This window comes from Leptopilina boulardi, unplaced genomic scaffold, assembly GCF_019393585.1.
Source record: "Leptopilina boulardi isolate dan_hultmark-lab unplaced genomic scaffold, ZJU_Lbou_2.1 LbouV2_373, whole genome shotgun sequence".
NCBI lineage: Eukaryota > Metazoa > Arthropoda > Insecta > Hymenoptera > Figitidae > Leptopilina > Leptopilina boulardi.
The window spans coordinates 5,538-19,423 of NW_026137944.1; the positions used below are offsets into that span (position 1 = coordinate 5,538).

At 28.0% G+C, this 13,886-nt stretch overlaps 1 protein-coding gene across 1 annotated transcript; it reads right to left on the minus strand.

Annotated features, from left to right (window-relative positions):
- Nucleotides 1-230: 230 nt before the first annotated feature.
- Nucleotides 231-6,207, minus strand: LOC127287828 (putative nuclease HARBI1). Its single transcript, XM_051314949.1, has 4 exons — nt 6,124-6,207; nt 1,349-1,493; nt 811-1,005; nt 231-403 (listed from the first exon to the last, which is right to left on the minus strand). The coding sequence occupies exons 1-4, from the start codon at nt 6,205-6,207 to the stop codon at nt 231-233; spliced, it is 597 nt and encodes a 198-aa protein (XP_051170906.1).
- Nucleotides 6,208-13,886: the final 7,679 nt, after the last annotated feature.

Consider the following 13,886-nt stretch of genomic DNA (forward strand, 5'->3'; position numbering starts at 1 on the left):
TGATCGTTTTTCTCGATCTAACAATGACATTAGTAAATTGTACTTTTTTCTAGTTTAACTAAATAAACTAAATATTTTATTATTTTAATAAATATGTATATTTAACTTTTTTCTCCGTGTAGTTTTTGACTAATAAAATAGTAACCAATATTAGTAGTTTACCAATTAGGTGTGTAGTGTGTTCAATTGTAACATTAAAAATCATTAATATTCATTCTGGTTTAACGAATTTATAAAAAATATTCGTTAACGATTTGTTGGCGAACAATTTCACCATCTTCTCTTTCAATTTCTTCAATTACTTCGTCATCTTCGACATCTGGGTCTCGATACATGGCTGGATCCGGTACGCCATACCTTCTACATATGTTGTGTAAAACACAACACATATTTACAATTCTGCCTGTTTAAACAAATTGTGTCACCCACAAATTAAAATTTTCATGATGGCTTAACATTGCTTTCCAAGTTTGGTGCAAGCTTGTCGATAAGGTTTGCTTCAAGCTTGGTGTGCAATTTAAAAGTTCTATTATCTTCAAAATGTGTTAGAGGACATCAAAATTTGAAGTAAAATAACATTAAAATATATCAAAAAAACAAAATAGGGAACTTTTTATCAATACAATTCCCTTATCGGGTCCGGGTCAGGTGTTTTCGAACAGGGCCCTATTTATTCCGGTCTGATCCCTTCAGCAATTTTTCTACACGGTTATTTATAAAATAAAAGCAAATAACTATTACAAAAAGAAAGTAAAAAATCAATTTTTTATAAAAAATTGATTTTCTACACAGAACCTATTTTTATTTTACCAGCGGTTACTGGGTCATAATGTAACGCTCTTTCCTTTCTCAAACATCTCCATCTGGCTTTCAAGATGCCAATTGTACGTTCTACAATTGATCTACACGTTACAAATGCAATATTAAATCGTTCGGATGGAGATCCTCTTTCAGGGTTATGAAACGGTGTAATCAATGTTGGAGTTAAGGTATAACCTGAATCACCTATGAAAGTAAGTATATTTTTAATTTTAATTTACAACAAAAACAACAATAGCAATTGAAATATAATAAAAAAATATAATAATATAGATATTATTTTATATAATATTAAAATAATTATTATGCTGAGGGAAAAAAGTTAGCTATTGTAACTAAGATTTAGCTGCTGTAGGTAAAAGTAAACTATCTTTATAATGGAAAACTTATTTTTCTCCGTTTGTTAATTTTATACATTGTAAATACTAAAAACTTAAAGTTAAAATTTAACACGCAGATCCGTTAATTTTAAAATTAATTTATATTTAATTTTATTATTATATTTATTTAATTATTTGAGTTCTAAAACCTAAAATCCAGAAATTTCTAATTCCATCATCATATCTTCGTTCCATAAAGTTTCTTATTGCTGAATTTCTGTACACACGTTGATCGTTTGCTCTACCTCCATACCTCGCATTTATTGCTGTAATTTCATTATCTGAATTGCACACCTAATAATAATCATTTTCAATTTTAATAGTATATTAAGCAACAAGGATGTAAAGGCAGTCATTGTTTGCTTTGACGTTTGCAGCACGAGTGGCAGTCGAGGGCGAGCAAAGCGAGTCCGATGTCAATTATATTTGGAAATATCATAAATTGATTTCTTCTTTAAGAATAAATATTTTAAATTTTAAAATAAAATTCTTAATTTGCGAGTCCGACACGTGAACGAGTGCAAACGTCAACGCAAAAAATTTGGCTGCCTTTAGCACCATGTTGCTTACGATACTTTTTATTCCAAAGGCACAAACGTGGCGCTTTTAAGTTATATGACAGCTGAGTGTAAAAGCGATTCACTTGTTCTATTGTATGAAAGTGACGTTCATTTTTACCCTAGGGTGAAAAAACACATCCATCATTTTTACCCTAGAGAAAAAATGGAGGTCAGTTTCAGACGGGAGAACAGATGATGGCTTTACATCCGGCCATACCCGGCCATCAGATATCTAAGAGCGCCATTATTGTGCCTGTGGGATAAAAATTAAACCTTTGTCCAAATTATTTTTAAATTACTTAAAAAAACATCAGTGGTAAACTTAACGTGCAATATTGCCAAGCTTGCCTGAAATAGCAAAATGCCTAACCGTGAAAGGTTGTTGTAAGCTTGCCATGAAAGGTCCTGTAATCTTGACATAAAAGATTGCTACAAGATTGCAAAGAAGTCCTATAAAAATTATTTCCAAAAATTAATATAAATTAATTAAATACGAACGTCAAAACAATCTGCAAAATAGAAAAATAATAAATAAATTTTTTTATTTTCCTAAATTAAAAAAATTTTTAAAACTGCAGCAAGTTTGCCGCAATCTTGCCACAAGCTCACAGAAATCTTTCACAGCAAGTTGGTCGAAATCATTCGTAGTAAGTTTGCAACAATCTTGTAGCAATCTTTCATGTCAAGATTGCAGGAACCTTTCATGATGAGCTTACAACAACCATTCACGGAAAGCTTGCCATAGGTGGGATATTTTCATATCTTAGGCAAGCTTGTGGAAATCTTCCGCTGAAAGCTTGGTAATATCGCACAATAAACTTGCTGCAAGCTTGTTGCAACTTTCCGTGCTATTTGGGAATAGAAATTTGAATAGGGTAGAGAGGCCAGTTATCAAACATGTCCTGGTTATCAGACATATTAATATTTTTTATAATGTTAGAAAAATGCGACTTCCTATTAATACCGTAAAGTGGGGTTATTTCGCTCATTTTCGGGTAAATTCGCTCAACGGCTTTTTGCTTCAAATTTGTTTTAAAATAAAGTTTGATGTTTTTTATTACTTTCATTAACAATAAAAAATATTGTACTTGTTAATAAAAATATCAAATTTTAGTATAAAGCTAATTTGAAGCAAGAAAAACCAGTGAGCGAATTTACCCTACATGAGCGAAATAACCCCATCTTACGGTATATATTATTTTATTTTAAAAAGTTAAACGGTTTCTTATGAGTGGCAAAGAAAACATTATAGTAAAAAGTAACTCGAACTAAAAAACAATTATTTAATTTTATAGTGTACAAAATCTACAACTTTCGAACATTTTTGTTACTAAAATGTTAGAAAGTGATTATTTTAAAGTCTGTAAAATTGTCATTTTATCATTTTTGGCCTCAAAACTGCGTTATATTGTCAAAGTATACTTCACATTAATTAAGTGAGACAAGAAAATTCAAGTCTTAATAATTATTTTCCACAATAATTAAGTAATGTTAATTAGAACAACTTTTTTACTATGCGTCAATTATCGGATTCGATAAATAGATGGTAATTTGCATTTTTGTGCCACCTATCAAATACGAGTCTACCGGAGTTGTGTAATTAAGTGTAACCTCAAAATCAGCTATCCAGACTTTCTGTTCGCAATTTGAGAAATATTTCTTATTAATTTAAGTAAAAATTTATTGATAATTTTATAGGTCATCAAGATATGATTTATATACCTGCGGATAAAGCTTTAATGGTATTCATTTTTGACTCGATCTCTTAGATTTTGACATGTCAAAAATGAGTCCATTTTATCCCTAGGGCTAAAAGACAGGTCAAAAATGAGTCCATTTTAGCCCAGTGCTAAAATGAGAAGCCATATTAGACCGGGACAAAAAGGAACGCCATTACAGCTCTATCCACAGGTATCTAAAACCGCCTCTGCGGGCCTGAGGGCTGAAAAAGATTTTTATCCTACAGACACAAAAATGGCGCTTTTAGATATCTGACGGGCGGGTATAATGCCATTCATTTGTTCTCCCGTCTGAAAGTGACCTCCTTTTTTCTCTAGGGTAAAAATGAACACATGATGCATGTGTTTTTTTCACCCTAGTGTAATAATGAACGTCACTTTCATACAATAGAACAAGTGAATCTCTTTTACACCCGGCTATCAACTAACCTAAAAGCGCCACATTTGTGCCTTTAGTCCCTTGTTGCTTAATATACTACTATTAATAAATATGAAATAAAAAAGCTGTTAACTAAAGAATGTTTTATTAAAATGTGTTATTAAAAGATGTTATTAATAAATATGGGTTCTGTTTTAACTGTAATTTATTTTTATACCCCTTTTTTCATATTTTTGTTAAATTTTTTCGTATTTGATGAAAATTAAACAACGCTATAACTTTTAAAATTGTCAGGCATTTTTGCGTGTCCGATAAGTAGGGTACGATGATTGTATTTCCGATTTTTTTCGTGTCCGATAACTGATGCAAGTGGCTTCACTTTTTATTTCCCTTATATTTTTCTAAAAAGAAAGTTTTTAACTTCAACAAAGATTTTATATGTTTCTAAAGAAAAATTCATTTATATTCAACGACTTGACACTAACTGTCTGATAACTGGCCCTTCTACCCTAGTTAGATCGACTTAACATGTAGACACATACGATCATTGCATTTAATGAGTAATATCTCTTCCTATTAAAGTACGTTTCCTCTATTTCATTCCTTGGTGAAACTATTGCAATAAAAGTTCCATCTATCACTCCAACAACGTTTGGGAAATGGAATTTGTTAAAAAATCTACTCAGAAAAAAGTAAAGTAGTAAGCAAAGCATCAAAGAAATTAAATAGGGAACAATTAATAGCGAATTAAATATTGATTAAAATTAAAATTATCAGTCACTTTGTAACCTATTATATAGTCATAATTAAATTATATTTTCTTTATTATATAACAATTCAATAGCCATTAACTAATATTTTGCAGCAAATCTTGTATGGACTGAGTTTAATAAAGTGAATATTAAATTTTTAAATAAAATTTCTTTCTGTATAGGTATATATAAAATATGCATAAATAATAAATTCGTGTAAATAACTACGTGTCAGAAAGTACACTTTTATCAACCCAAAAAAATAAAAATGAGCAAATACCTTGCTTGAGTATTAGCTATTTGCTCATGTGTTTGTGGAAATTGTATCCAATTGTGTGATATATGTTCACATGCAGTTATTGCGTTGTGAATACTTCGACTTATTGATGTCTGTGACATGCAAGTTTTAAAAGAACCTCCTATTACTCGTTGATAAGATCCAGTTGCGAAAAAATTGATGGCAGATAATATCTAAATCGTATGAAACCAAAACAATACTGCAATGTGTAATAATATATAGTATATAGAGGTGTGCAAAAATTTTAATTTTTCGAGTCGAGCCGAGTCGAGCTTTTTATAATCTCCAAATTCTTTAGAATATTTGAATAGTTTCAAGTACTCAAAATTTTCGAGTACCTAATTAAGAAGTCAATAATTGATAAGTAATTAATACCTAATTAATTAAAGTTATACGAAATTTTCCAGTATTTGATACATCGATGAAGCCTATAAGCTTGACAAGGCTTAGCCCGAAAAAAAGTCGGCCTGGTCCGAATTTTTAACATTTTTTCACAATTCTAATATAATATAATAGTGTAAATATATTTTAAGCAATTCTTAAATAATAACCTTACTCTATAAAACTGTATCAGTAGAAATTCTCTAATTCATCACTGTATTTTCACAAATTTAAATAAGTGGTAGATTAATACCTGATTACTCAGTGAATTTTAAATATAGAATTAGTTAACATTCACTTATTTACAAATATATTTTTACTGATTTTAATATTTATCACTGATTTTGATTTTAATTAAAAGAGTGTAAACAAAATTTATGAGACAATATGAATTTTATAAAATAAAATAAATACACTAAAAAATGATATATAAATAAAATTCATAGTCCATTATTTAACAATGATTCAATATAATTTTATACATAAACAAAATAATTTTTACTTCAACAAAATAAATTTGCAAAAATTGATTATATATTAAAATTAATTATTATTACTGTTAATTTGAAGTGAATAATAATTCTTTCATTCAAATGTTTATTTATTTTATAATGGTTGAGTGTAGAATCATTTGAATTAGTTAAATATTTTAGTGTATTTATTTTCTTACAATATAAATCCTCATAAAATTGTAATCAATAATAAATGCATTATTTTTATAATTATCAGGCTAAAATTTTTTTAAATAGTAATTTGATTTTTATAATTATAATTTACAATATTTCCTACAATAACAAAATAAATTATATAAATACCTGAACTTCTGAAGAAATCGAAGTCATTCTTTGCGTTTGTGGCATAAATGGATTCAATTCATCAATAAAATCTCTTGCTGCCATTTTAGGCAATCTAAAATATTAATATGTGATATTTTCAATGCACATATCAATTAATCCTCATAATCAAAGCTATACTGTATGAAAGTAAATTTCAAAAAATATATCGACTTTATGATTGAAATTAAGTTAATAGTTTTTTGAACGAAACATTTAATTGTAGATAAAAATAATGCTACATGAAATTTTCCATATTTTTTTTAACAAATTAGCATAATATAAATACCTAACCGTTGTGATACCTATATAATTTTCGAAATTCATTTTCTGATAAATCAAACGGATCTTGCGTATCTCGTAAACTTCTCCTATTTGTTCTAAGTTCTCTGTTTGCATTATTATTTATACGTTCCACTCCTTGGAGCAAAAAATAATCATCCATTTTGAATGTTCTTCCAGCTATTGAATTAATTCTTCCTATACGTCAATTACGGTTAGTTTCGAACAAATTTTCAAATAATGACACTTTTACAAAATTCAATAATAATAATAGGAAATAATATTTATTAATATCAAATATAATAATAATAATATTTATAAAAAAATATTTTCTTTATAGATATTTAACTACTTACTTGAAAAATATAATTATATTTTATTAGGTTTAAACGATATTTCAGAAAAAATCTATACACAAATTATAAATCATTTGTTAACCAATAAATGACTGTTATTCAATAATGTTCACTCCATTCAAATAAATAGAGCTGTCATTTGAAATTTGACTTTTCAAAATGTTGAAGGGAAAAAAGCAGTGTACTTTCGAGCAAAAAAAATTACTTGTCGACTTTATGCTATCGCATAAAAAGCTCGCAACAGGGAAATTATCCGGCAACAGTTACAGGACAAAAGTGGTAAAACCTTAGTAATATTTCGATATAGATTTCATGATTTTATTTTGACGGACAATTCTGTTCTAAACATGCTTTTGGCAAAATAATTAATAAGAAGTTGTTCAGTTAGTTAAATTCAAATGCGCCTCCCTTTTATTAAAAAATATATAAATAAAATTTTGTAGAATGACTTATACGAACGGCTGACATAAATTAATAAATAAATAACAATAATATTATTCTATTGTGTTGCAGAGAAACTATTAAACTTTCATAAGAAAAGTCCATAAATAAGTTTCCTTTATTTTAAAAATTAATTTCAATAAAAACCAAATTAATATTATTAATATTTAATATTATCAAATTATTTTAATTATTATTATTGTTATTCTTTCAATGAATTTTTAATTTTTACGTTTGAAAAAGTGTCATCATTGTTCGATCCTAATTTAAAATATTCATTTAAAAAGTAAATATTTATAAATTTGTGATATAAAATTTAATAACGTTACATTTTGTGCAAAAATATATCATTTACCACAAATTTAATGTTTTATATAAAACTAACATGAAAATTAAAGTTCTTTCTTATTTATAAATTTATCAAATTTCGAATTAATTTATAATAATTTTCAAAGTTTCATTACTAATATATTTATAATGCTTGGGTGTAAATATTTTAGAAAATATTAAAATTTACTATAATATTCGTTTCATTTTTTAATTTTGTAGTATTACCTCCGGAAGCAAAGCCGGAAATGGAAAAAACTCCAAAACGTCTATGTGTAGAATCCGATGTTCGTAAACCAAAAAAGATGAAATTGGAAGGTAATTTATGACTTCTGAAGCACACAGTAATTTTTATTTCATGTTTCCCACTTGATACTATTATAATTTTTTTTCGTCATTGCAAAGGATTTTGAAATGATTGTGTTCTTATTTTTTTTATTACAGATATTATATCAGTACAATATTTTAAAATATTTTACTTACCGTGCAATAAATAAAAAATGATTCATTTTGTTAATAACATTCAAAATATTTTTTTTTATTTACACATTTTCAATAAAAAATTTTGCTTCAACGACAAAATCGTAAAGAAGCTATGCGTAAATCTAGATAGTTAGACGTCTAGAAAATAAAATTCTGCTGCATGTGCATATATACCTAACAAGTATGTGAAATTGAGGGTGTCGATTTTTTTACTTTAACCTGTCATTTCTCGATAAATTTTTAGTATAGGTCAAGTGTTTCAATGCTATGTAAATGTGTGATACCTATGTTATAAAAACTTTTCTGCATATACATTACATATATTCAAAAAAAACTTATATTTTGTCACTCATATATATTAAAAAAACTTATTTTATATTGAAATTTATCTAATTTTTAAAATAACTTTATATACTTCTATAGATACGACAGGCAGTTACAGCGAAGAATTAAAATGGAAAGAAGAAAAGCAGAATTCTTCAGTGAAAGGTACGTTTTGAAATAGGAACGTTTAGCAGTTTTTGCCCTGAAAAAAGTATATTCTAAATTTAAGAAAGCATACTTAAATAGGCGCCAAGAATATTCCCCACTTAAATTAAGTGAAAAATATTCTTACAATAAGAATATTTTTCTTATTGTAAGAATATTTCCCACTTAGTTTAAGTGGGGAATATTCTTGGCACCTATTTAAGTATACTTTCTTAAATTTAGAATATATTTTTTTCAGTGTGATAAATTCGAATCATTAATAATTGGGTCAAAATTTCTAAAATGGATTACCTAAAACTTATAAAAAGTAAATAATTCTCAACGTAAAATAATTTGTTATACTCCTAATGTGCTTAAAATATATTAATGAAATTAGTATTGGAAAAAAATTTTCTCGTTAAAATTATTAAAAGTTTAATTTTTGCAATCTGAAATAAAAAAAATTTCTTTTCTCAAGACCTGGTTAATCAATTTCAAAATAAAAGGGTTTTTCTCGTCGTGGAATCCAGTATTCAAGAATAATTTTTATTTAAAAAATTTTCCTTTTGCCATAGTTTTTTAAATTGTTTATTTACAAAATCTTAATAAAACATTGTGTAACTTTATGTCCTCTCAAAGATTTCAAAATTGTTTTATATTCCATATTCATTTCGGAGTGTAAAACCGATGAGAAAAAAATGTCACTCAATAAGAAAAAAATGAATTAACAACAATTATTTATTTGTGAAATTTTCAAATATGTAATAAGAATAAATATTATTTATTATACAAAATAACTACGCCTAAGGGGACGAGAAAGATGAACACTGTAATTGTGCATCGTTTTCAATAAAGAATATTATTAATTATTCAATTATTGTACATATAATTAAATAATTATTGTTATTCAACTTATTTCTTATCGACATTTTTTTTCTCAACGGTTTCATTCGGTTAGTGGAATATGAAACATTTTTTAAATTTTTGATAGGAAATGAAGAACACAATTTTTAGTTAACATTTCATAAATAAGAAATTAAAAATAAATAAAAATCAAAACTTCTTTAAACTGAAATTATTTTTTAATACAGCGAAATCCTTTTTTAATTTTTAATATGGTCAACTGGAGCTTGAAAAAAAAATTTATTTGACTGTTAAAAATTTTAATTGTTTATAACTTGAAAAAACCTTATTTTTCTAAAAATTTCAGTCTTATTTTAACCACACGAGGAGTAAAAGAATGATTTAACATTAAAAATTAAATTTTTTTATGTTGATGCTCAGTTTGAGAAATTCTAACACAATTAAATATTTATCTTTATAATTATAACCATTTATTGTTAAATTATTAAATATATTTTTATTATAATTCCTCGACAGATAAAACAGCATTACAATTAATGCAAATGAAATTGGACCTGAAAAGGCAAGATATAGATTTAAAGAAGAGAATGTTTGAATTTAAGAAAAAGAAACACGAAGAACAATTACCAATTTTGAAGGAGATTTCAAGATATCTGGAAACGATTGCTAATCAAACTGATAGTTTTTTCTCGCATTAGTTATATTAAATAAATTATATTTAATTACCTATATTACATTTTTTAATTCTTTAATTCTTTACACGGAAAAAATTTATTCAAGAATTATTCCTGAATTTGTTCAAAATTGGAGGATATGAGAAAAATTTAGTAGGAGTTACAGAAATTTTCTAGAATAACTCTGAAAACTATTTATATAAGAATTAATATGAATGTAAATAAGGCTTTAAAATTTCTCTGGATTTATTTTTGAACTGTTTCAGAATACGAAAATTTTAATATGCGAGAAAAAAATCAGGCCCTAGCGGTACTCTAACCTAGGACCTCGAGGTTACGAAGATTCAGTTTTGCCAAAGTACTACGTAACCATATACTGTAGGGAAGGCTGAAAACATATCTAACTACCATGTTATTAGGTCGTTACGTTAGATATGTCTTCAGCCATCGCTACAGTATATGGTTACGTAGCACATTGGTAAGTCTGAAGCTTCGTAACTTCGATGTCCTAGGTTCGAGTACCGCGAGGGCCAGATTTATTTCTCGCATATTAAAATTTTCGTATTCTGAAACAATTCCAAAATAAATCCAGAGAAATTTAAGAAGTCTTATTTACATTCATAGTAATACTTATATAAATGGTTTTGAGAATTATTCCAGAAAATTTCTGTAACTCCTACTGAATTTTTCTCATATCATCCACTTTTAAACAAATTCAGGAATAATTCTTGAATAAAGCTTTTCCGTGTAATAAGTTCAATTCATCAAAATAATTTATGTCATGTTTGAATAAAAAATGATAAGTTTATTACAATAAACTATTCGTAATTTGAAGATTTTCTGCAATAATAATTAATGGTGGGCGGAAATCTTTTCGCAATCCATTTTTCCCAATAGTTAAAATTCCAAACCTATTATTATTCCACCGTACATTTTTTTCAACATATTTTTTTCTCAACGCACACTTTTTTAAAAATATTTTCCTTTCAACAAATCTTTTTTTCAATGTTCTTCTATTAATCATCCACATAACAAAAGGATATCCCTGGGATATCCCATGGATATCTTACAAAATTATATATCCCAGAGATATCTTTGATATCCATGGGATATCTCTGAGATACACTGTAAAAAAAGAGAGTTAAATTTTAACTCCCGACGGGATTCTATAAAAGTCCCAAGCTTTTGGATTTGGAGCAAAGGGAGTTGATGATTTGTGAGTTGATTTTATACTAAGTGAGTTAATGCTTGAGAGTTGATCTAATGGTTAACTCACTTTTGGAGTTGATTTTTAACTCGAAAAACTTAACTCCCAACTCCGGTTGCCATTAACTCCCTAAAGTTTTTACAGTGTATCCAAATTTCAGTCCCATGGGTTACTCGCTCTCAACATCTCACACGAGATATTCAATGTACAGCATTAAAAGAATTACTAATTTAAATATGTTAAAATATTATTTTAACTATAAATTTTTGCAACCCTGTTAATTAAAAAATTATTAAGATTTTTATTTGCTTCAATTACTACGAGAAACGTGACGATTATATACACGTTATTTAAGACGCCGTAATTAGTGCGCAAAAACTAAATAAAGCCTACAGTGATAGGCGCTCTGAATAACATTTTCAATCGCTTACATTTATTTAAATAATCTATTTTTTGGTAGTTTTAATTTTTGAATCAGCAGCTTAATCAAAAAGTTATCAATCTAATAATCTACATGTTCACTACATGTTCACTTATTTCTAAAGAAAATGGCAAATTTTATATTCAAATGAATACAAGATTGAAGCCACGCAGTAATTGGTATCATCTTAAAAAAATTTCAATTTGAAAAGAATTAAAAGATAAGTATAGTCACAATTAAACAAAAATAAAATAAATTTTAAATAAAGTAAAATGAAAGTAAGTATAGTCACAATGAATCAAGAATAAGGTAAATTTTAAATGAAGTGAAAGGAATGTAAAGTGAGAGCAAAGTGAAAATCGAGTGAAAGTGGATTAAAAGTGAAGTAAAAATCGAGTGAAGTGAAAGTGAAGTTAACATCGAGTGAATGTGAAGTGAAAGTGATATGAACATCAAGTGAAAGTGAACTTCGATTGAAAATGAAGTGAAAGTGAAGTGAACTTTGAGTGAAAGTGAAGTGGAAGTGAAGTGAAAATGAAATGAACATCAAGTGAAAGTGAAGTGAAAGTGAAGTGAACTTTGAGTGAAAGTGAAGTGAACTTCGAGTGAACTTCGAGTGAACTTCGAGTGACAGTGAAGTGAACTTCAAGTGAACTTCGAGTGAAAGTGAAGTGAAAGTGAAGTGAAAGTGAAGTGAACTTCGAGTGAACTTCGAGTGAAAGTGAAGTGAAAGTGAAGTGAAAGTGAAGTGAAAGTGAAGTGAAAGTGAAGTGAAAGTGAAGTGAAAGTGAAGTGAAAGTGAAGTGAACTTCGAGTGAAAGTGAAGTGAAAGTAAAGTGAAAGTAAAGTGAAAGTGAAGTGAACTTCAAGTGAACTTCGAGTGAACTTCGAGTGAAAGTGAAGTGAAAGTAAAGTGAAAGTGAAGTGAACTTCAAGTGAAGTGAAAGTGAAGTGAACTTCGAGTGAACTTCGAGTGAAAGTGAAGTGAAGTTACAGAATCGCACCCCTGTTGCATGGGCTCAGAGTGTCCTGCCCATGCGCCGTTTTCCAAAAGCGTATATAATAAAATTCCCAGCTATCAGGAGGAATGCGACCAGTGCACAATATCAGGAACTTTCAATTTTTCGGTTCGTCAAATTAGGAACAATATGGCTTCTATGAAGTCTCAAGTAAAAAAAATCCTCCTTACTTTTATAAAAAAATTTTAAAACGTCCTGTTGGCTGGAGCCACGCTGTGAAAATTTTGATCATAAGTATCAAAAAAAAACTTTTTTTATAGAGAAAAAAATTTTGTGAAAAAAAATTTGTGGAAAAAAAAATGGAAAATTGGAAAAAAAAATATTTTTTTACCAAAAAAATTGGAAAAGAAAAATATATTTTTAAGAATTAAAATCACTGAGTGGAAAAAAACATCAGAAAATCTTATTTGGCTTTGAGTTGGAAAAAGGAATGAAGGTGTTTGAAAATGTGATGCCGTCTCCAATGGTGAGAAATGGCGTAGCATCCTTCGAAGGCGTGCTCCGAAATTTTCTTCCCATGTGGACAATTTTTTTCACTTTTTCTTTCGACTTTTCGTGTCGAACTCTTCTAATAATTTTCCTTAATTATTTCCACAGCCACTTTCACTTATATTGCTCCGGATCGATCGGATTTTTAGCGATTTTTTTTTATTATTTCCACGTGCCAGTCGGGGTCACCAATGTGGGATTCTGGGTAAAATAATATTTAAAAATGTTTTTATTTAAAAAGTTATGTAGAAGGGAATCACCACTAACACGTGTTCCACAATTGTAAAAAGGTTAAATTAAGTAATTGTTAATTATTAAAATAATATTTATTTGGTAGATAAAATTACGTGACACTCATGTCGTGGTTCCAGACGCAACTGTACAAAATTATACGACGCGGGTAAACGCGCGCGCATCTTCTCTCTCAACGCAAGAGAGAAACGCTCTGGACTCACACTATCATACTACGATCCCCACAATCAAATCTTTTTAAATGGAACGGTAACTGTCCAAAGTCGCCACCTGTCATTTTCACCGTTTGCCAAATTCACCACTTTGCTATAGTTAGTGTAGAGTTATAAATTGAGTGTCGAAAAGCTCGAGAGATGGAGTTGCTGGTTCCTTTAGTGGATTTGTGTACATAAAAGTTTGACATTTGAGAGATTGCCGAGTATGAATTTTTTATGTGATAATAAATAAATAGTTTACATAATA

Bases quoted from the DNA above. Each gene is read 5' to 3' on its own strand.
- LOC127287828 (XM_051314949.1), bottom strand. From the start codon at position 6,207: ATGGCAGCAAGAGATTTTATTGATGAATTGAATCCATTTATGCCACAA. The intron at 1,494-6,123 runs GTATTTATATAA...GATTATTATTAG, and splicing joins CGATTTCTTCAGAAGTTCAG to GTGTGCAATTCAGATAATGA. The intron at 404-810 runs GTAAAATAAAAA...TTGTTTAAACAG, and splicing joins TTATGACCCAGTAACCGCTG to GCAGAATTGTAAATATGTGT.